Source organism: Diadema setosum, chromosome 21 (genome assembly GCF_964275005.1).
Source record: "Diadema setosum chromosome 21, eeDiaSeto1, whole genome shotgun sequence".
NCBI lineage: Eukaryota > Metazoa > Echinodermata > Echinoidea > Diadematoida > Diadematidae > Diadema > Diadema setosum.
The window spans coordinates 28,614,053-28,636,657 of NC_092705.1; the positions used below are offsets into that span (position 1 = coordinate 28,614,053).

The 22,605-nt window shown below is 40.7% G+C and overlaps 2 protein-coding genes across 3 annotated transcripts in view; one reads left to right on the forward strand and one right to left on the reverse strand.

The window, feature by feature from the left end:
• Positions 1 to 22,605, reverse strand: part of LOC140244459 (uncharacterized) — a 178,986-nt gene that overhangs the window by 58,099 nt on the left and 98,282 nt on the right. The gene's annotated exons all lie outside the window — the stretch shown is intronic.
• Positions 2,472 to 22,419, forward strand: LOC140244530 (uncharacterized). Of its 2 annotated transcripts, XR_011902284.1 has the most exons (6): positions 2,472 to 2,678; positions 4,604 to 4,732; positions 15,414 to 15,558; positions 18,545 to 18,596; positions 19,824 to 20,241; positions 21,768 to 22,419. XR_011902284.1 is itself a non-coding variant. In XM_072324156.1 (5 exons), the coding sequence occupies exons 1-5, from the start codon at positions 2,583 to 2,585 to the stop codon at positions 20,098 to 20,100; spliced, it is 699 nt and encodes a 232-aa protein (XP_072180257.1). In that variant the 5' UTR covers positions 2,472 to 2,582; the 3' UTR covers positions 20,101 to 20,939. The 2 variants fall into 2 exon arrangements, 1 of the variants encoding a protein (XP_072180257.1); XM_072324156.1 differs by lacking the exon at positions 21,768 to 22,419 and having other exon boundaries at positions 19,824 to 20,939.

Consider the following 22,605-nt stretch of genomic DNA (forward strand, 5'->3'; position numbering starts at 1 on the left):
CTGAAATGTTGGGGAAGGTCAAAATTGAAGTTGTAAAATGGCCCAAGCGTGGCAAGTCACTGAATAGCATGTAAACACGTTACTTCAGTACGCTCAGAATGCATACATAGACCTGCATAACACAAATACAACACATAGGTACACGAAAGACAAATAACAATATGATAAAGATCAATACGCTGTCAGTGTCAATGTCAACGGTACATTGCATTAGCATACAATACCCATCTCTACATGTATAAATCAACATCGTGTTTGGTGCAGATAAGAGTTTCGAAAGAAAGAGTGCATCTAAAAGGCATAATCCCCTGTCCAGTCTCTGTGCCGTTCTCGCCACGATCTGGCAATTTTCTTCGATCGGGAAGGGTTGGGTAAAACATGAGCCAATCTGGACACAGTACTATGTAATAACGCTCTAAGAACGCTGTATTTACGACTAGCAAATGCTTGCTATGTACGCTCGTACTACGGTGATCAGGAATGAGGCATTACAATATCTGCCGCTGCAGTTACGCTTTAGAACGATGTAACTACGCTGTGAGTGCGATGCTGCCGATGTTATCCGATCTGCAGCTGGGCCCCGTTGCTAGAAACTTTGCGTTTAAACGCAACTTGCAACTGATCAGGCCAATCAAAATCATTGTTGCATGCATGTCTTCTTAATAGGGCAGACCCTGAGCCAATCAGAATGGTTGTTTCAAAATTAGCAATTATTTGCAATTGATTGCAACTTTCTTGCAACGGGGCCCTGAACACGTACGTTATATTTACGCCCTGAACGATCTATAATCTTATCACGATCCCCAGTCAGTCAACTTATTAGCATGCACAACCAAAGATATATACTGCGAAAATCGGAGAGTCTTCTCAACTCACGATTCTTCTGCAGCAATACGTTATCAATTAAAGACGTGCTGATCTTTCCAAGGCTCTGTCTTGATGTCCTTGCGTTTTTTAGTCCGTCTTCTTCCTGTTGTCGATGACTCATATTCTTCAAAATTTGACCATTTCCTCTTCTTCCTCCTCTGTACATCACGTGCAATCTATCTTTCTCCGCCTCGTGGGTAGCTGAGTAGGATATCTGCTCTCTTTCTTCTTCATATTACAACATTCTACCTCGACAAGTGCAGTGACAACGCTCTCCTCCTCCTCCTCCTCCACAGTTTTACCATTCGATCTCTTTCAACTTCTTCTGGCAGACATTATGGCTGCGAAATTTCCAGCTTATCTATCCCTTTTCGAGCGGCGAGAGCGGAAGACGTGCGTAATTGAGTCTGGGAAAGGGAAGGAACAGTGTAGTTAAGGCGGAAACGGCGTAGCTAAAGCGAAAACAGCGTAACTAAAGCGGGAGTGAAGCGTACTAAGAACGTCGTAGGAATAGGTCTACGATAGCAGAGAACGTAGTTGGAGAGGCGTTAAAGCGGGAAGGTCGTACTTTGATCAGGGAAGAGCGGCGCAACACACGTCGGTGTCCTGTTTGCTACCCGTTCTTTGTGCCGGTGTTACCACGCCTGAAAAGGCCTTGTGACGCTCACGCTGCGGTGTTTACACTGTCACTACGCCTTCCCCGCTTGCCTGACGATTCAAAATAGGTCATTTTTAATCGGGGAGATCGGGAAGAAATTTTGAACGGGTTCATAATTTCTTCCCGATCTGAAAATATGACGGCTGCAACTCCGTCCTCGAAACGCTGCAACTACGATGCTTCCGACCTGTAGTACGCATTTGCCACTCTCTCCCGATCTGCTAGATCGGGGGCCCGTTTCATAAAACTTGTTATCAGTGACAACTGCCATATTTCTACGACAAATGTTCTCTCAGCCAATCAGATGCAAGGATTTCAGTAGCTTGTCACATCTATGACAACTTGTCACTGGTGACAAGTTTTATGAAACGGGCCCCAGGATAGATTTGGGTCAAGATCGTAATAGTAGAAAGGGCCCCGGGCTATAACTCTGCACCAAAGAAGTCCAGTGGGAAAACAATTTGTGTATCACGATGAACTTCTTCACTGACGACGTGAATGATAATCCTGTGAACTGCACAGTCGAATATCGCATGCAATAGAAGGTGAAGAAAACAGAATTTGATTCGGTTCCTCAAAATCTTGTTATGCATGGTCGATCGACATAAAATTTTAAGATCGACATAGCCCTCACGAAACTTTGACATGTGCATCAGTGACCTTTCATGAATATGGTATACCGCAGTATGATTAAGTTTAGACACCAGAAAAGGGATTGACAATAATGGCAAGAATCTGTTGGAAGGCAACGAAAATAGAGTTGAAATGTGATTAGTAAACAGTGTCTTTCAAAGTTTTTTTTTTTCTTGAACACACGTTCCATTCACATTATAAGTAATCTCAGTATTTCAATTACAACTAAAATTATGTTTGAAATATATGTGCTATCATGATGAATATTTATCTTTATTATTACATGTTTGAAGGAAAGATGGTTCGCCAAGACTCATCTCATCCGTGTGTTGCACGTGAGAATACTTTCCAAGTACCCTTGAAGAAATCCACCGACGTATGCGTAACAATCGTGAACAACAACTCATGCGTGAAGGACCTAGCCATGTTGTGTCTGCCCTATTTCCCTAGAGAAATGCCATCACATCGGTGTCCAGTGCTGGAAGTGTGCTTCTTCAAAAATATCAAGGGCGTAGAGAAGGTACATGGCAATGAACCCCTGAGGGCAATTACCCGCCGGCTGATTACTTGTTAGCGATAAGGTTATAGTAACGATACGGGTTAGGGTTAGGGTTAGGGTTAGAATTTGGGTTAGGGCTGGGATTAGGTTTAGGAATGGGATTGAGGTTAGGGGAAGGGGAAGGGGAAGGATAATTGCCCAATGGGTAATTGCCTTAGACCCGTGGTTGGATGTGAAGGGGAGCCGGCAGAATATATTGAAAAGTTGCGCGCAGCTGCTCCGCACGCCCCGCGCAAACTCGATTAAGACGGGAAGTTAAAGGTGCATGGTCCCGGTGTTTTAGTCAAATGCGTACGCGGGCGCACGGCGCAAGTTTCCTATAGAGACCTTCGCTATCGACTCCTCTTTAGCGCTTACGCTTTGGCCCACTTCCCCGATTCCGAAGAAGTCCCATTCACTGTAGTCAGTGGTCCGATCACAGTTCGGCTCATGATTCGGCTGAGGGGGATGACAGCTTTAGCAAACTTCTTTTGTGATGTCATAATAACAAACACCATATACACCCACCCTGGCATTACTACAGACTGCGCGATGCGCAGAGAAGCAACGAAGGCAACGTTACTTAGCAACACCTACGGACTTTACTCTTGATTACAGCTCAACTTCGGTAGGGCCTAATCTTCGTATCAATGCTAACGGTGATCGGCAGTATCATCAACAGCGCGCTCTACACTACCGGGACTATATGCACCCAAAAGGTGCATAGTCCCGGTAGTCAGTGGTCCGATCACAGTTCGGCTCATGATTCGGCTGAGGGGGATGACAGCTTTAGCAAACTTCTTTTGTTATGTCATAATAACAAGCACATGTGCACGCACCCTGGCATTACTACAGACTGCGCGATGCGCAAAGAAGACAACGAAGGCAACGTTACTTAGCAACACCTACGCACTTTACTCTTGATGCCAGCTCAACTTCGGTAATAATCTTCGTATCAATGCTAACGGTTATCGGCAGTACCTTTTTGGGTGCATAGTCCCGGTAGTGTAGAGGGCGCTGTCGATGATACTGCCGATCACCATTAGCTTTTTCGTCGTTACCTAACGAATATCTTGTTACTACAGCGTTATTCCATACATTAAGGCATACGTGTACATTTGGGAGCGAAATATGACAATTTTTTGCAGGCGTACCAGAACTATGTTTTAGCTTTAACGTTGATGAATTGTGATTTTACTTACAATATAACATGCTGATCACACAGCAAGCTCCGAGGAGGACTGCCATTTAAAAAAAACAAAACAAAAACAAAACAAAAACAAAACAAACGCGTGATCAGGGCTGCGCGTAATAGGGTAGAGCGCATGAATAATTACGAGTGCATGAACTGCGTATGTGCTAACAACACCTAAAGCACACCTCGGTGACATATGCACAGACCAATCTTCCATATAAATGTCTTCTCAGATGCCTCATTTAATAACGTTTACCATTTACAATTAACTGTTTTCCATATTCTCCCCACCTCCATTATCCTTAGAATATATTGACGTCCCTCTTCCCCAAAACTGCCCTTGCTCACTTTTAAAGACTTAGACTTTTAAAGACTCCGGCACTGTTTGAGGCCCTCAAAGCGGCCTCCTTTCTGCCACCACCCCCCCCCCCCCCAGTTTGCTATGTTCTCGAGTGGTAGAGCATCGTCCGCAAGAATGCGTAGGTACAACTTGCGATACTCAGGTGAGCGCCTACACCAGACCTCCGATCTAACGTTTTATCATTTCATCAGCAGTCTAAACTTGCAGTGAATTAAAGTTTAATTACGAAACTGATCATGGGCATGAATATTAATTGTAGACCTATGAGATGGCTTTGTCAATAATTATGCGGCTCATTAACTTTGATGAGTTTGTCATATCATCTTGATGTTTTTGTCTGCATTGAACCAGCTCATGAAGGAGTACGAAGAGGAAATGTCCATCAGACAACTTTCGCGTGGATTCGAGCTTCAACCACCCGAGCTACCAGACATCATTAAAGTCAACTGGGGCCTTAAGGACAGATGCGGAGAGAGCCAGGTATTCATATATCTAGAAGCGGCCGCTTTGCACTACTAATTTGTCTGAATTGGATGCCTTCTGTGCCAGTAAAGTCCTTGTATGACGTATAGATGGACATTGTTAATGGCTTGCATGATTGTAGGCAATAAAAATCGAACCTTATATTCATCCCCTTTGCCAAATGCACAAATACAAACACAACTTAGCAGTTTCAAATATCAATGTCCTACACAAGCTGATCAAACACATCATACATACAGTACCATAAAGCAGGCAAAAAATAGCTCACAACATTACTACGGAGTCTTCACGTCTTTCATAACCTCCCACTGAAGAATGAAGCTGCAATATGTATCATGAAAATCCCGGTACGTCAGACGTAACTATGGTACCTTACATCCTGGCTTGCTCCAAATATACATGTATATTCATGTACATATAAAAACAACTGGAATTCTTAAAAGGAAGGAATAACTCATCTTGGGACACTTCTATCGAATTTCCTCTTTGCCGTGGCCTCTTAAAACACAGATATCACATTGACACACTACGTACGCACATTCCTAACCCGCTGGCTCTAGTATGTAGGCTACATTTAACGATCACTGATCGCCAGTGCATATCAAAATGTTTTCTCACCAAAATTAACCAGATTAACAGCTGCGTATGCCAGGTCATGGTCGGTTACATAGTTACGTACACTGAAGGCATTAAGAGCAGCAATGCGCGCACTTCACCTACTGTACCGAGGTTCAGACGGTGATCCTAAACCTCGAGGATAAGTTATATGGGGCGCCAAGTGTCGCACGGTCGATTTCGTTACGAAGTCAAACATAGAATATTTTGATATTACTTTAGTGACATAGATGACTTTGGTATATCATTTACATAATCTTGATAAAAATAGAAGGAGTCCCAATATGGATCCTTGTGAGACAACACATTGTATAGGTAATATTTCCGAGTTGACAGTTTCATGGCATACATGTTGCTTTCTTGACTTTCTACCAGGCCAATATCGTTATGAATAAGACAAGCTATACTGAATACGCATTTTTATTGTTTTTAGTCTAACATTTAAAAAAAATTGTTCTAGAAAGGCTGCAAAATTTTATGTTACGAGATTACATTAGTGAAAGGCAATTGCAAGACAAGATTACCTTATTTATAAATAGACGGTACCATTACGGAGAATGTCATGAAGTGGAAAAAGTGTTAACTTCTATTTTTTGGTAGATATAAGAATGTTCCAGATGGGTACATTTATTACACTTGGCAATTTTTGCCCATTTGGCATACGGTGGTAGTCAATTACAACCATAATTAGGATAATGACTTAATTGACATTTGTACAACATAAAGTTTGTCTAGAAATATTTAATTCAATTTATTAAGATACTATAATAAAAATAGTTATGCGTCAAATGGAAGATGCATAAGATATCAAAAAAATTCTCGTTTTTTCTTTCCTTCCCCTCCCCCATTTTTTCTGCTTTCAGAGGAGCAAGGACACATTGAATATTTTTTCACATCATTCATTAGTGTGATACCCCCTCCCACTTCCACGCAACCCCCTCGCCCAGTCAAAAAAAAAAAATGATGTAAAAAATGGATTCTTGTTCACAGAAAACCCTTGAATTTGTTTTCTTGTTTACAGGATTTCTGTTTTTAAGCGTTGAAAACATATATGATTATGCATCATGCTTATTTGGTATAAACAAAATTACCATGCATATTGGTTGCCTAGATTGTACCATGGTAGGCCTTCATGTAATCTATTTCAATATCCATTTTAGCACCAGGATATGACTACAGCAACAACAACTAACTTCACAACTTTTCCATGTCATACATGCCATCTACCAGACTACTGTACACGTGCCAAATAGCTTATTATGCTAATTATGTTAAGCAATGCACATGAATCATTTGAAAGTGCAAACTATTGTTATTAACGGAGTTCTCACCTTAGAAACCCTTGAAAATCGTGTAGGGCTCCGGGTTCGCTCGAATATAATAAGAGGCAGTACAACTTATTGGTAGTTATTTATTTATTATTATAGTTAATTATTGGACACAGCTGAAGCACCGGTCTTGCTTGCATGAAATCTGCTTGCGAACTGTTCTTCCCAACAGTTTTATTGTGTGGTTCTTGTTCAAGCACTTGACATTCTATAAATATTCATAATATGCAAATAAGCCCACAGAGGAGCTGAATATTCAAGGACTCAACACAGGATCTCAACAGAGGATAAATTGCTATTTTTGACTCGTATATGTAATATTTGTTTATTGTAGTCTAATACTGCCGAGGTTATCTCGTGTCTTACGATACAGGATGTCGGAAGTGACAACCAGACGATCATAGTTCCAGAGATATAGCAGTTGGGCGGTAACCTTCTGTCAAGTAGGTCATAAATCGCTCGATGTCATCATTTTGTCGTTGGTGCTGTTGCAGATCGAGATCTTGTGCAGAAAGACAGAAATTCTCAGGTGGTCCTCACACTTGTGGTTGGTCTGTGAATGGATTCAACTTGGCTTGGTTTGTAGTTGAGCGAGTTTGGACGAGGCTGCACTCTCCTTGGTTGTCAGCTTCACAGAGAGTAAGCTCATCTGTCGTGGCACATGTTCTATCTGTAGTCAGCCGGGGGCTTGGTGGCACACGAGACAGAGCGTCCGCATGGTTGTTCTAATGGCCGTTGCGATGTTTGATTTGAAACGAGTAGGCACCGACTTCTATGATTCAACGGGCTCGTTGTCCAGAAACGTCATCTTGGATTGATAACTTGTTGTATCCAAGAAGAGGCTAATGGTCTGTAAAGATCGTGAACTCCTTTCCTGGTAAGTAATGCCGAAAATGACAAATTGACGCAACAATAGCCCAAATCTCTTTGTCGTAGGTAGACCATTTCTGTTGGGTAGTGGAGAGCATCTGACTGAAGTAGGCAATTACTCGTTCTTTCCCCTCTTGTACTTGGGAGAGTACAGCCTTTATGGCAGTAAGGGAGACATTAGCAAACAGGGTGAATGCCTGTGTGAAGTCTGGGTACGCCAGCAAGGGTGGTGTGGTGAAAGCTAACGAGTCAGTTTGAGTGGAGGAGGCCAAGATGATACCTTCTTGGCATTGCTCGGATATGGAAGTCCACTGTTTGTGTTGATGGTGTGCGACCGAGGTTTGTGACCTGCTTGGGAAATAATTGACATTTTAATGGCATCAGTCTGAGGTCAGCTTCTCGGAACCGTTCGAGAACATCTCAGAGATTGTGTAGATGGTCATCAGATGTCTTTCCAAGCATAATGCAGTCGTCCAGGCAGATAAGACGGGTAGACCAGTGGAGGCCATGTAGTACTGTTTCCATTACCAGCTGAAAAGTCATGGGAGCATTGACTAGACCGAACGGCATGACGTTAAATTTATACAGTCCAGTCCCTGTTGAACATGTCATTTTTTCATTGTCATCTTGATGTAGAGGTATCAACCAATAACCAATTGGCAGGTCCATGACTGAGAAGTAGGATGAAGATGACAGTGCATCGATGGAATCATCTTGTCTTGTTATCGGATGCGAATCAAAGACGGTCACAGCATTTAGGGCGCGATAGTCAGTGCAGAAGCGATAGGCATTGTCCTTCTTCTTGACCATGACGATCGGGCTCGGCCACGGGCTATAGCTCTCCTCTATGATTTCCGTCTGACTAGGTCGTCTACTGAGACTCGATTTTCGTTCGCATGGCTGGGGAGGTGCGGTATGCTCGCTGACGAATATGGACTTCAGTTGTTGATTCGATGGTGCGCTAGATTCGTCTGCCCGACGTCCTCAGAGGATGAACGAAATATGTCGGAGTAGGCTGAAAGTAGCTGCTTTGCCTTCTCTTTCTCCCAAGCATTCATATCAGGTGGAAGTAAGGATGAGTCCTGGAGTGGTGGACTGGATTTCTGGGTGCTTGCAATTGTTAGTGTACCATCCAGAATTTCATACTCCTCTTGTACATCGCCTGTTATGGAGTAGGTCTGTCCAAGTGTAATGTTAGCCGATATATCGACTGGCTCTTGTGAAGGGTTGATGAGTTGGATCAGAACGAGGCAATCTTGTGGTCTTGCGAGACATCTGGCTGAGGCAACGTAAAAACGCTGTTGTGGATACGGCTCAAACATCCATCATACTCCGTTGGGATGAGGTCGGCTTGAGTAGAAACAGTCGGTCATGAACTTGAGTTTCACACAAGAGAGAGATGGCTGCTTTTCCCGCCAGTGAGACATTGCCACTGCATTTCAAGGTTATTCGGTGCTGGTGCTTATTCACAAGTGGTATCGTCTGTCCGACATGTGGAACGTAGACCTAGAGAGGGAGGCATCTTTTTTTTTTTTCTTTTTTTTTGGCAGAAGAATTCCCTTCCAAGAATAACTTGGTGTGTGATATTTCTGGCGACCATGCATTTGTGCCCACGTGTCATGTTTCCCAGATGTTTCATTGCACAAACTGTCCAAACAATATCCATTGATTTTCCGGTCACTGATATGTGGCGGCTGTCATCAACTAAATGAGGGGGCTCCTTTGAGATTTAGGAACAGACTCCCAAAAGTCATAGCTGGTGATTGATGTATGTGCTCCTAAGTCTTAAAAGGCTACGGCGTAGGTATTCTCTAGGATAACCGGGCTGTAGGGTGGCTTTGGGTCAGGTTGGTTGTGTTGAATATTGATATGGGCCTGGGTAGGCTGGGCTGATGATTGGCCCTCATCACCAGCTAATGGAGGTTTCCCGTACATCAGCGAAGTGGACTTGACGACCGTATGCTTTTTGGCGCCAATCCCCTTGTGAATGAATTGGTGCCCAGGCACCTACTGCTATTCTGTCGCATCGATTGTCTCTGGTCACAGTAGTGAGAGTATCCACGGTGTTTACACGGACTTGATGATCTGGAGTGTCTACGTTGCCCATCTCGCTCTAGCTTGAGACTGAGTTGGTCCATTTTCTTTTCCAGTTCATCAAGGCGTTTCATCATTTGCAGGTAAAGATTGTCCTTTTCAACAGCTGAGATAGAAGCACTTGGGGATTGTTGGTTCGCTCTTTCTGAACGAACTGCAATGTTGAGGGCATCCATCGTTGTTGTACCCCATAACTCACGGATCTTTTTTTCTGTAAAGCTGGACCAAGTCCTGCAGTGAAACGTCTGAAGGATTCCCCTTCATTGGCTTCCTTGTCATACCTAGGGAAGGCTTCTTGAACACCAGACATAATCATCGGCACCGAAACTTGGTTCAATGATAGCATCCACAACTCTGAGATCTTCCCACCTAACTACGACGTGATACGCAAAGATAGAGAAGACAGTCCTCACAGCTATTTCTAACAATTATAGCTATGAGCAGGTACCATGCAACGCAGATTGTGAGTCTGTTTTCATTAAACTCAAAGTGAATGGGAATCAAGAACTCGTTATAGGATCTGCATACCGTCTGCACTCGTGCATTTAGCAATTAAGCAAGGTTAGGTTAGGGTTAGGGTTTAAGGTTAGGTTAGGGTTGTACTTATAGTTGAATTGGCTGTTGAATTAGTTGAGGGACATTAGGGAGTCTTTCCAAGAATAAAACATGAAGACCAAAGGAAAAAAAAAAAGGAGAAAGGAAGGACTATGCTGTGGAAATCGGGCCCGCCTCTGTATCAATTGCTTGTAAACACCGTTTGGTGGGGCCGCATTCACAAGTATTATACTGTGGAAGAAAGCCCCAACGCTGTGCTTATGTACCGATGAACGCCACACGGTGGGGCTGAATTCACGAGTATAAACAGGCGAGCCGCTATAGTATTAGTACTGACACGCAGTGGTGGGGCCTACTTCACGAGTATGCCAAATGAAGTGTATTGCTACATTGTATGCAGTGGAAACCGGTCCTGTTGCTGTATCAATCATGCATATTAAAGTGTCGTTTGGTGGGGCCACATTCCTCAGTATTAGCCCTGTATTGTGCAAGAAAGCACCATATTGAACACCACATGGTGGGGATGTAACAGGCAAGCTGCCGTATTATTTAGTACTGATGATAGAGAGACAGTGGTGGGGTCCATTTCACAAGTACTATGTATGTCACTAATTATCTGTTGAAGGAACTGTAATCAATAAATGAAGTTACCTTGACTCATTTTCTCAGTTAAGTTTTCTGTAGATCTACAGCGTGTAACTATTCAAGTCAGTCTATACAGTACTGCTTATGCTGTGTTGCAATGGTAATCCACTACACTGAGGATATGTGCAGCCTTTTTGCCAATCTTGAGAAATCCCACAAGAAAGCTGTTGTCTGGATTGGTGGAGATTTTAACTTAGGCCTACCTGATATAGATTGGAACTCTCACACCATTAAAGGGAACCAAAACCTGATTGCTTTGAATAGGCATTTTCTAGACTACTTGGCAGGAAGTGGGATGCAGCAGATTGCGAATTTCTCTACAAGAAATGAGAACACTCTTGACCTGTTCCTGTCTAACAGACCATCACTGATAGGATGCACAAGTCTTCCAGGTATAAGTGACCATGACATCGTGTTTGTTGAATCAGACGCCATCCCCAGGAGGAGCAAACCTGTAAGACGGAAAATCTACTTGCGGAAACATGCTCCCAGTCTGGACATGAAGGAAGATTGTACAGGATTTCAGGACGAGTTTATCAACAGACATTCTTCATCCAGTGATGTTGCTGAAATGTGCGACATCAAGAAGTTCCTCCTTAAACTTCTTGACAAACATGTGCCTTCAAAAATGACTTTTACAAGATTTGATCAGCCGTGGATCAGAAGACCAGTGAAGCGGCTCACCAGAAGGAAGAAACGCAGCTATCTGCGTGCCAGGAGGAGTAGAAAGGTGAATGATTTCCACAAATACCAGAGTCTGAAGAAGCAGTGTTGAGCAGCCTGCAAAGAAGCCTATAATGATTACATCACTAGCATCATCCGTCCAGATGCCACACACAACCCATAGCGCTTCTGGTCCTTTATTAACAGCAAGAGATGTGACACAACAGGCATTGCCCCACTCAAGGGGCGAGATGGCATAACCTACCCTGATAGTCAAAAGAAAGCTGACATCTTGAATGACCAATTCGTATAAGTGCGTAACCATGATGAGGATTCATCTTGCATGGTAGACAAAGGCCCCAGTCCTTACCCAGCAATGAAGAACATTGTGGTCTCAGAAAATGGTGTGTTTAAACTCCTCTCAAATCTTCAGGTCCACAAGGCAACTGATTCCGACAACATGCCAGTGAGATTGTTGAAAGATCTTGCAGCAGAACTTCAGTATTTACACTCTTCTTTCAGACATCTTTGGATAAGGGTGAAGTTCCTGATGATTGGAGGAAAGCCAATGTTGTGCCTATCTATAACAAAGGTGAAAGAAACACCCAGGTAACTACAGACCAATCTCCCCAACATCTATCTCTTGTAAAATACTGGAACACATTGTATGCAGCTCCATCATGGACCACCTAGAAAGTCACAATGTCCTGCATGATGCACGACATGGCTTCCGCAAGAAACGATCATGTGAAACCCAGCTGATCCTTGCTGTTCAAGATATGGCCAAAGGAATTGATGCTCTGGAACAACATGTCATCCTACTTGATCTCTCCAAAGCATTTGACAAAGTCCCACACCAAAGTCTGCTATACAACAGATCTATGGAATCCGGGTCTTGTTGAATGACTGGATAGCCGTCTTCCTGCAGGCCGCACTCAGCAGGTGATCCTTGAAGGGACACCCTCGAAAATAGCTGACGTTACATATAGGGTGCCACAAGGCAGTGTCCTTGGACCACTGATGTTTCTCCTTTACATCAATGGTTTGCCAGAGTACTTGGCTTCTGATGCGAGAGTACGTCTGTTCGCGGATGACTGCATGCTGTATCGCAAAATCACCTCAGAACAGGATTCTTGTGCACTGCAGCAAGACGTAAATGCGTTGCAGCAATGGGAACAGGATTGGACTATGAAGTTTAATCCCCCAAAGTGTCAGGTTACTACTGCCTCCATGAGCAGACACCAAAGTAGAGAAAGTTCAGCGACGTTTCGCAATTTTTGTCCTTAGCGATTATCGATGGACAAATAGTGTTACGCTAATGATTCACCAGCTGCATTGGCAAACACTGCAAGAACGCAGAGCCCAGCTGAAGGCAGTAATGATGTACAGGGTTATGAACACCCTAGTGGACATCTCACGGACTTTTAAAGTACCTGCACCGTACTTGCATAGTGGAAATACCCTGAAACTTGTTGTCCCTCACACAAGAACATTATGTTACCAATCTTCATTCTTCCCAGATGCCATCCGATTGTGAAACAGCCTTCCTCTGGATGCTGTCAACTGCACATCTATAGATCTATTCAAAAAGAGAGTGCAGGACATACAACTGCGTTAACAACCAAGGGTGTGTTTAGGTGCACATAGTGATTTTGTGGATATTTTAATGACACTGACGCTGATACACATTTAGTGGATTGTAGTACAGGGAAGAAGAAGAAGAAGAAGAAGAAGAAGAAAGCACTTGACATTCAATAAATATTCATTTTATGCAAATAAGTCCACAGAGGATCTGAATATTCAAATTACTCAACACAGGATCTCAACAGAGGATGGATTATAATTTATGACTCATATCTGTAAATTCGTGACAAGGATGGTTGCACAAATAAATATTCATTACCGGGAAAAGCAAATAGAGGGAAATTCTAACAATGGGTCATGTAATGGTAATGATATGGAGATGTGCCTTAGTAGGTATAGAAGAGTGGAGTGTACCATACTGTGTGACATGGTGGATGGCATAGGAAGAGAGAAAATCTGTCTGAGCTCACTTAGCACAGGGTTCAAAATAAGACTCTACAGCCCTATTGTATGTGTTTCCGGCTTCATGCGGTGATATTACAACGTATTACATACCTCGCAAATTGATGGATATTTGGTGATTAGACTAACATAAATGATTGCCCATGACAGCTAAGGTGGCATCCAAAATGGGTTGTAGTTTTCTTCAATACCCATCTGAAACAATAATCACCAACAACAGCTGCAAAGCCTTGTTATTTTCCACGTCGTTTGCGTGGTTATTATGTTAATTATGGTACCATCTACTGAACTGATATCTTGTATACATGCAAGTTAGGTCATTAAGACACCTGCAGTATTTGAAAGTAGCACTGGTGTTATAAGTGGATTCCTCGATTCTCCGATAAAAAAGTATCTCCTCGTTTTCAAGCCTTCTATATTAGAATTAGCATTTCTTACATAATGTACATAAGTTAATCACATGATTATCCTTATTTGGCTTTTTCAAAAAAAAGAGATGTTGGCCCCAAAACCTTGCACTAAACACTTTTTTTGTCGGACTTTAGTGCCATATCTGTGTAAATGAATTTCCTGAAACCATATTGGTCTCGGTTCATACTTTCGGCGGCCATCTGAACCGTCCCATATCCCAATTTTTGGTCAAAATTTCGATTCAACATTTTAAGTCATTTCGAAGGTGGGAATTCCTTTATACACTTGGTAAAAATGAAAGCAAACACTGTTTCGAGTTCATATTCCCCATGGAATATATGGCTGAATATTGTTTTGATAACCATGTAATGAAAATAATTTGCGATCAACCTGGTAGGTCAATAGGAAACAAGCTTACGTGTGAGTGAACACATTTGTTTTTTTCCTTCCAAGGCACAGAAGTTAGACTTGTAAAAAAGTTGTCATTCATGCGTATGTGCTCTTCCATATAACAATGAGAACTATTTAAAGACCATTCTACACAAAAGAAATACAAATTGATTTTCGAAAATCATTACCATTTCTAGAATGTCTTTGTAGCCCCAAAAACAAAGAAAGGCAAAAAAAAAAAAAAAAAGAATGGATATAATTAAGAATCTTGTGTCTAATCCACATTCAAAAATCATTAAAGAGGCAATCTTAACAAATATTGTAGAAATTTGAAATGTTATTTCAAATTGAAAAAACTGAAATGACATTGGGTTTTGGATTTTGTCTCATACCTATGAATTCTTAAATTCCTAAATCAAAGTAATAAAGTAAAGGCGTTCTGTCTATTTGAATTTGAATTTGAATTTGAATTTAATCACCTTTCCGCCTTACTACTTTTTCATTCGTAGTTTGATTAGAAAGAAAATTCTTGTTTCCTTTTAGTTTGCATTTTTTTTTCTTGCTTGATTTGATGTTATACAAAGAGTTACAAGGGAACGAAAATATGTTGTTTGTTTTTTTTGTTTTGTTTTGTTTTTGTTTTTGTTTTTGTTTTTGTTTTGCTTTTCACTTAGGTCTGTCATTGTGTTAAATAATGTTGGGCTTTTGTTGCTATTGCTATCGTGCAGAGCCTTCGCAAATGAATGATAAAATGTCAATTTTGCCATTTTTGTAATATTGTACAACAACCTTACCTCTTAATAGTTCTTTCCCTGATATCGCGTCATCTTCGTGAGCTTATATAAGGACATGACGTATGTAAGCCAGGAGGTGGTCGTACCTCCCTGGTATGAGACATATCCTGTTGGCGGTGTTTCTTATATAGACGAAAGCTCCTCATCAAACGGTTATTAACTATACACACTGTTATACATAACGAAAGAAAGAGAATTATGTAAAAGAGATCTCCGCCTTATTTTCCAACTGGGCAATCTCAGTTCTTCCGTTTCATGTATCCACAGGTGGTATTGAAATCGGAATTAAACCAGGTGATGGAGAAACTGGTCATCTATTTCCCAATCGATTTCAAAGACGAGCCAAACGACAGCCTGATCACTCTAACATTCAATGGCACACCGAGGACGATATTCAATGCGCGCTTCCACCGTAAGTAGAAATAAGTCAATGTCAATTATTTCGACTTTGTTGAATGTTAATCCATATGATGAATATGGCATTACATTAACAGTTAATCAGACTTCATAGTTTGGTAGATTATATTAGGAAAGCAGGGAATTGATTACAAGAGATTTATCTTAAAGAGTTATAAGTTCATGTCTCACATTAAAGTATGATGTGTGACAATCTGGTTTCAAAGTCTCCATCCCATCTCTTTAACACTCGGGAAATTCGAACATTCTCGAATTTTTTAAGATTTTTTTTTTCTTCATTTTCCGAACTCCAGCAAATTTATCGATAGTCTTATCTCAGGCAGTTGCGACGACGTTTCGGAAACAAATTTTGATTGTGATTGCAGAGACGTCGGTTGCGGCACAAATTGTTGCCTCTGCACAAATTGTCGCCCGGCACAGGACGACAGTTTGTTTAGGGCACTAAATGTTGCCTCTGTGCAATTTTGGCTACAAATTGTGCTGCTCGTGCAGTTCCGACATTTTGACCTAAAAGGCGACAATTTTTGCATCTAATGAAACCTAGTTTGTCGTCAGTCGTTGTCTTCAAGCTGCAGAAGATGTGGTAAGGAAGATGCACTACGAATTATGTGGTTGGGATTGGTGTTTCCGTGATATGCTTAGTTTGGTTCGGTATGACTGGTAAATGTGAAATGTATGTGTGGGGGGGGGGGATGGGTGGGAGGGCTGCATGGTATGTGTTGTGGATGCTAGGCTTAGGTGTGTATGGCGTGTAGGTATGGTTGGCTATCGCCGCCAAAACGCGTGCCAACACCATACGCGTGCATGTCAGAACGTACGCATGGTTATTTCGTAACGTACCCTTGGTTTTCTCATAACGTACGCATGGACATTTGTCATTATATATCTATGAAATTCCAAGCGAACGTATGCTACTGTAGTAACGTACCAGTGGTCTCCGCGACGAAGTGTCACCGGAGGCATTAAGTTTTCGGGTTTTCCGTCCGTCTTTCCCTCCGTAATCAATTTTGTGGAAAGCGTAACTGGAAAAAAAAAAAAATGAGTTGGCGAACTTGTGCCTATCATCATTTGGGTACACGTGCTGAAGGTCGTAGGTCAAAAATTCAACGTCAAATGATCAAAATATTACTAATTCCCCCATATGATACATGTGTATACATGTACTATACCAAATATGGCCCTAAATATTCTTCAGAAAGTTTTGGGTCGAGAGGTCAAAGTTCAATTCGATCAAAATGTTAAAATTTCATTTTTTTTTCTCCATATTTTTCACTTTTTTTCTCCTTGTTTTCCTTTCGGGGAACCTACTCTTATACAAGCGTCTGCTTCTATGTAGGTTCCCTCCTCACACAATTTTATTTATCCGTCATGATGTACCCTTGAGAATATTTTCAATTGATTTTGTGCTATGTAAATGCTGTTTGTATGATATTCTGAACTTATAACTTGTAATTTATGTGTCACTTTACATTGTCATTGATGGATGTTGTTAACACAACACTGTATGATTTGTGTGGAAACCTAATAAATGAAATGAAAAAAAAAAAACTGAAATGGAAAAATCAAAATATCTTGCAACTGGTTCATGCATCTTCATGGAACTTGGTACATATGTATTTACTGACTGGCAATGATTGTCTGGGGAATATGGGGGTTATGGTTCAAAGGTCAAAGCAACCCCTCAAAATGTCCCCTTTTCCGTCATATTTGTTCAATGTCTGCAGGAGGTTCTTGATATTTAACATACATGTCTTACCCGATAGAGATTCTCTTGGAAATTTTTTTGCCAAAAGGTCAAAGGTGAAGTGAAAGTGCTAAATTTCACTTCTTACTTACCTCCAAAGTGACTCTAGATATCATAATGAGGCTTAATACATATTTACGCAATATACATGACAGCGAGTTTAGGATCATAGAGTCAAAGGTCAAGGGTAAAAGCCAGGTTGAAATAACATTTTTCATACCTTGAAAATTACTCAATGCAAAAACGTGTAAAAGGGTCAAAAGTCACATAAAAACCCTCCGATTGCCAAAATACCTGCACTCTTACGCAAATTAAACCTATGGTTCACGCAAAGTGAACATGCAACACATTTGTGACAAACCTGTCAGTTTAATATTTTGCCAATCATGTGAAAGTATCATGACACATCGTCAGGACATTAAACTATACCAGTACATCATTGGGAGAACCATGCATCATTGTCGACGAATACCAGTCACCATAACTAGGCCTACAGCGACATTTGTAGTCACACTTCGACCTCGATTATCCGGCCTCCTTTTATCCGGAAATATCTATTATCCGGGCGCGTTCACGCAGTGAAGGACTTTTTTTTTCATCCAAAAATTGAGAAAAAACAGTGACTTTAACATGTTTTTATGGATCTATATCACTAATTTCATAAGATATGCAAAATAGGTTTCTCAATATCTGAGGTAAAACGTGTATGATTTTTACATAAAGATAATTATACTTTATTTTTGTGAAGAAGGGACTACACTTTTGCGCAGGATAACATAGATTACACCACCGTTGCGGGTACGCTGCCTGTCTAGCTGCCAGTGCACTGGGACGGCAGCTTGGACGGCAGCAATATATTAACATTGGGTCTCCCATATCCGGCCAATTCGCTTATCCGGATGAGCGCCGGTCCCGACATGGCCGGATAATCGAGGTCGAACTTTATTTTCATTTTTTTACCCTCTGAAACCGTCCAAGTCGATCAGTCACGGCAATAGCGACGACGCACATCTACTCCCATAGCAGAAACCATAATGAAGTTCAACCCTAAAAGAAGTGATTTACTCGATGTGAGCATGCGACAAAATCTTTATTATTTCATTCACATCATGCTGCTATATCATTCATATGATTCGTCCAAACTCTTCTGCTTTGCTTAAAAATATTTAAGAAGTAATATCAGCCTTGTTCTTCACATGCATTCAAATTGTCACTTCAATGCGACCCTCTGTTGTAGGTAAGACTGAAACAGCTGGAACCTCAATGCCACAATTTGCAGATGGCTCCCCGTAAGTTTACTTTACTGCATACCGAACTTTAACAAGTAAAAATGAATATGTAATTTTTATCCTTTTCCCAAATTTTGTTTGAAAAAGTACATGTACTTATTAACAGATTGACCAACAGGAGAATGCTACAGGGGGTAATGGTCAATATTCTTCATTTACCTGATTATAGCTATAAGGCTGCATTGGACACAGATTACCGTATATTGTTAAGGAAATAGTTATATGCATGAACAGCCTGGGCCATTTTTTAGTGGGGCTGGGGGGGGGGGGGGGGGGCTTACTTCGTAGACCAACCAACGGTACATCGTCCGTATTACAAAAGTGAAAGTACAGTGTATATGAATTGATCATTGCATAAGGATAATGCAATCATGCCATTTCCTCTGTTGATATTTCAGTTGGTCTTTAAATCTGAAATTACATTTTGCATATCGGAAGTCTTTAGGTTTGTCCATGTCATAATAAACCGCGTACTATTACACAATGGTTGGATCAATTTGTATCTGGTTAAATGGCTGCCCTCATTGGTAAATTCATTTTATTCTTATGTAAAGTACGTGCATTTCGCAAATCAAAATTCACCTGTTTTAAGGATGATTTCTCAATGTACACTATCGACAACTGGAATTGACTATGCATTTTTCTTGCTTAACAATTGTTTAAGAGGATTATTACCTTCTGCGCATGTAGTTTTTAGATTTCTCGATGAGCCGTCATGTTTTCATCCAGCCTGGTTGTCGGCGGTGATGATGAGATCAAAGCAGGAAAGCATGTTTAAAATGTGGTCTTTGTGATAATTTTGACAGAAAAAGATGCGAACATTATTGCAGAGAGATGAACATTCATGTATAGCAGGTCAATGATTAAACACAATATTTGCTGTCACGTGTGGCTGTATAGCACAAAGAAATATGGTAGAGCGAAGACTGCATCTAGTTTTAACCTAAACTTAAAAATGTATACCTTATGAACGGATTTTTGTTCTATTTTTCTGACCTAAATGAAGTGTATGCTAACATTACTGCAGTCAGTGAAGCTACTAAATTAAGTTATGTCTTTGTCGTTTTACTTTTTCTTTTTCTTTTTGAGGTGAGTTGTGACCCCTTATGTACTAAATTGGAATGTTGCCCTCATTTAGAAGTTGATGAGAATTAAATCTAATACAGTTCTTCATAAATCTTTACCTCTAGATCGTTCTCATATTTTCTATAAATTCTTTGTACACAGGGAAAAGGTTAAGGAATTAACCTTGAGAAGGATGATGAAGCTGGCTGACCATTTGCATCCTGACCATTACGTACGTCTCGGTATTCTTCTTGGATTTAAGAACGCCGAGCTCAGCAATATACTTATGATGAATCAAAATGACTATTGCACGGCTTATTCAGTAATGTTGTACCATTGGCTTTTAAACACTCCCCACGCCGAGCGGATCGAGCGCTTTGAGGAAACCCTGAGAGACGCACAGCTAAAAGGACTGATCGATGATTTGTGGAAAGACTGACAGTTTAACTATAACCGCTTGCAGGATGCGTAACGTTAACAATGCAGAGTATCCATCTTTTCTGGCTCAACAAAGGCAAATGAGAAGAACTGCAAGCTACAATATTTCTACGATGCTACGACCTACAGCCAACACATAGATGTAAGAAATCATCACCAACACCGCATCACTTCAACAATTTTTTTAGACCTACTTATTTCGAAATTCCAACATGTATGTATGCCCTGGACTTGTTACTGTCAATGTCTGACAATTTGTATATATTTCATCTACTATGGCGACCAGGGATGACATCTTATATCGCTTTAAATATCCAATGGAATGGCGTCCTGAAATATCAACTATCATTATCACTAGTGGCACTTCATTTTAGTAGGAATATTCATTAGCGCTAATCGACACAGTCGGGATCCTGCTCCTGTAAGAGCGGGTTGTAATGATGCCAGGCCTGTCGGAAAAGTCGTAGCGGCGTGGACTCTTTCTGGCCATGCAGCGATTATAACCTCGTGTTGTCGTTCTTATTTGGAGGTACTGTCTGGTTTGTTGGTTTATTTGCTTCCTTGTTTCTCAATTCTATTTGCTTCCATGTGAATTCTTCTCGATAATGCATACAAGATAAGGGAAATATTTAAATGGGCACGAATGGTAGCTTGTATTGTAGAAATTAAACTAAATAGTCGTCCAGCCGGGTATGATGTACATTTTCAGATTCTATAAGTTAGCTATGGTCAGTCGGAATGTTGTTTGTTAGATACATCGTGCTGCATTATATCTTAGAAGCAGCTCTGTACATCAAGTAATATTTAACAATACATTTTTTTTTAAATCTTAGCCACAAAGGCACAGATCACGTTGTGTATGGAGTGCCTACGTTGTGTCTAATTTGCGTTTGCATTATGATATCAATTGTTTTCTTTTACACCTGATATCGTATTATGAAATGTTTTGCGCCTGTCTCAAAACTTGTATGAATGAGCAAACAAAAATGATTCCTCCTGTTCTATGAAGTATTTTCTGCAGTTGAATACAGAGAGAAAGATGTTGCTTACCTCCTGCAACACATCATTATAAAGTGCCAAGTAATATCATGGAGTAATGCGATAAAACAAGAATTCTCTCAAAAATCTTGACCGACTTGACAGACTGCCAGACTTGTTTAGTATCTCACATGTTAAGAAGTAAGCAATAATTTATAAAACTTTTCAGTACATCGTGATTAAAGATTCAAATGTGTCGATTGCCGTAATTTGGTAGACCTTCAAAAGCAAAAACAAAGTTGTGTGTCCTAGAACCAGTGCGTTTGTCATTTGCTTGATACATTATTTTCATTTTTACTGGCACGTGCGTTTTTGCCTGGAAAATCTTTTAACAAAGCAAATAACACGATTTGCACGTGGCTTGTTTTTGTCGTAGAAGTGTTTCGTGTGAATCAGCTTGAGGATTATATTTTTTTAGGAGTAAAAAAAAATTGTATACATTCATAGTTTTTGCTAAGACCTTGACAATTTTGAAACTTTATGTTGATTGACAAGTTGTAGGCAATTTCTTGACATATTGTGTGATGTAATAGATTTAATACGATATCAAGAGTTGGGATTTGTAAAAACCAGCTATATTTCTATTTTGCCTTGCACAGACTTGTTTTGTATTTACTTTCTTCAATACAGTGTGGACCTTACACCAGGACATGAAAGTAAAGTACACATTCTATGTAGAGCTTCACGAATCACGAGAAAGAGCACAAAGACATGTTTACTTCGTTAAAGGGGCATTCCGGACGATTTTCATAATTTCACATCATGTAGTACATAAATCGACAGCTCCATGTATAGATTTGTGGAATTTATTGTGGTCCTTAAGCAGAGAAACCAATAAATTGAAAATCTTAAACAAATTACACTGAACAGTGTTGATGACATCAGAGCCTCATCTATTTCAGAAATGTAGCAGTGTAATTCCATTACAATACCGCTTGTTCAACAAGCTCACCTGTGAAAAATCTATGCATGCCTTCTTCTTTTGTCCTGCCTCCTTGAGCCCCAACTCATGCATTCCTATGGTGAGGCTGCTATGTCATCATCCTTGTTCATTGCAATTTGTTATAGATTTTGAAAACATCCTCATTCCTCATCCCAATCACTAAATATTCTGAAACTCTGTACTCAGTTTAACTAATTTATAGTTGTTCAAATGTAAAAGTCTGAAAATCATCCGGAGGTCCCTTTTAAGGCAGTTATTCATTTTCAGCGAGATCAAGAAATCCTTCAATGTCCTGTGGAATGTTTAGTCCCTAGTAGGGTTTTTGTTTTGTGTGAAGGCCCCGTCACATTACAGCGGATGCCCAACGAACGCCCAACGTTTGTCCTATGAATTTGAAAATTTGAAGATATGTTAACATCCATTGGTAATACTAAAATAGTTCGTAACATGCTTGGCGTTCTTTGTATTCATTACATATTCGTCGGGATTCGCAGAGATACGTTGGAGCCGATTTTATTTTTTAAA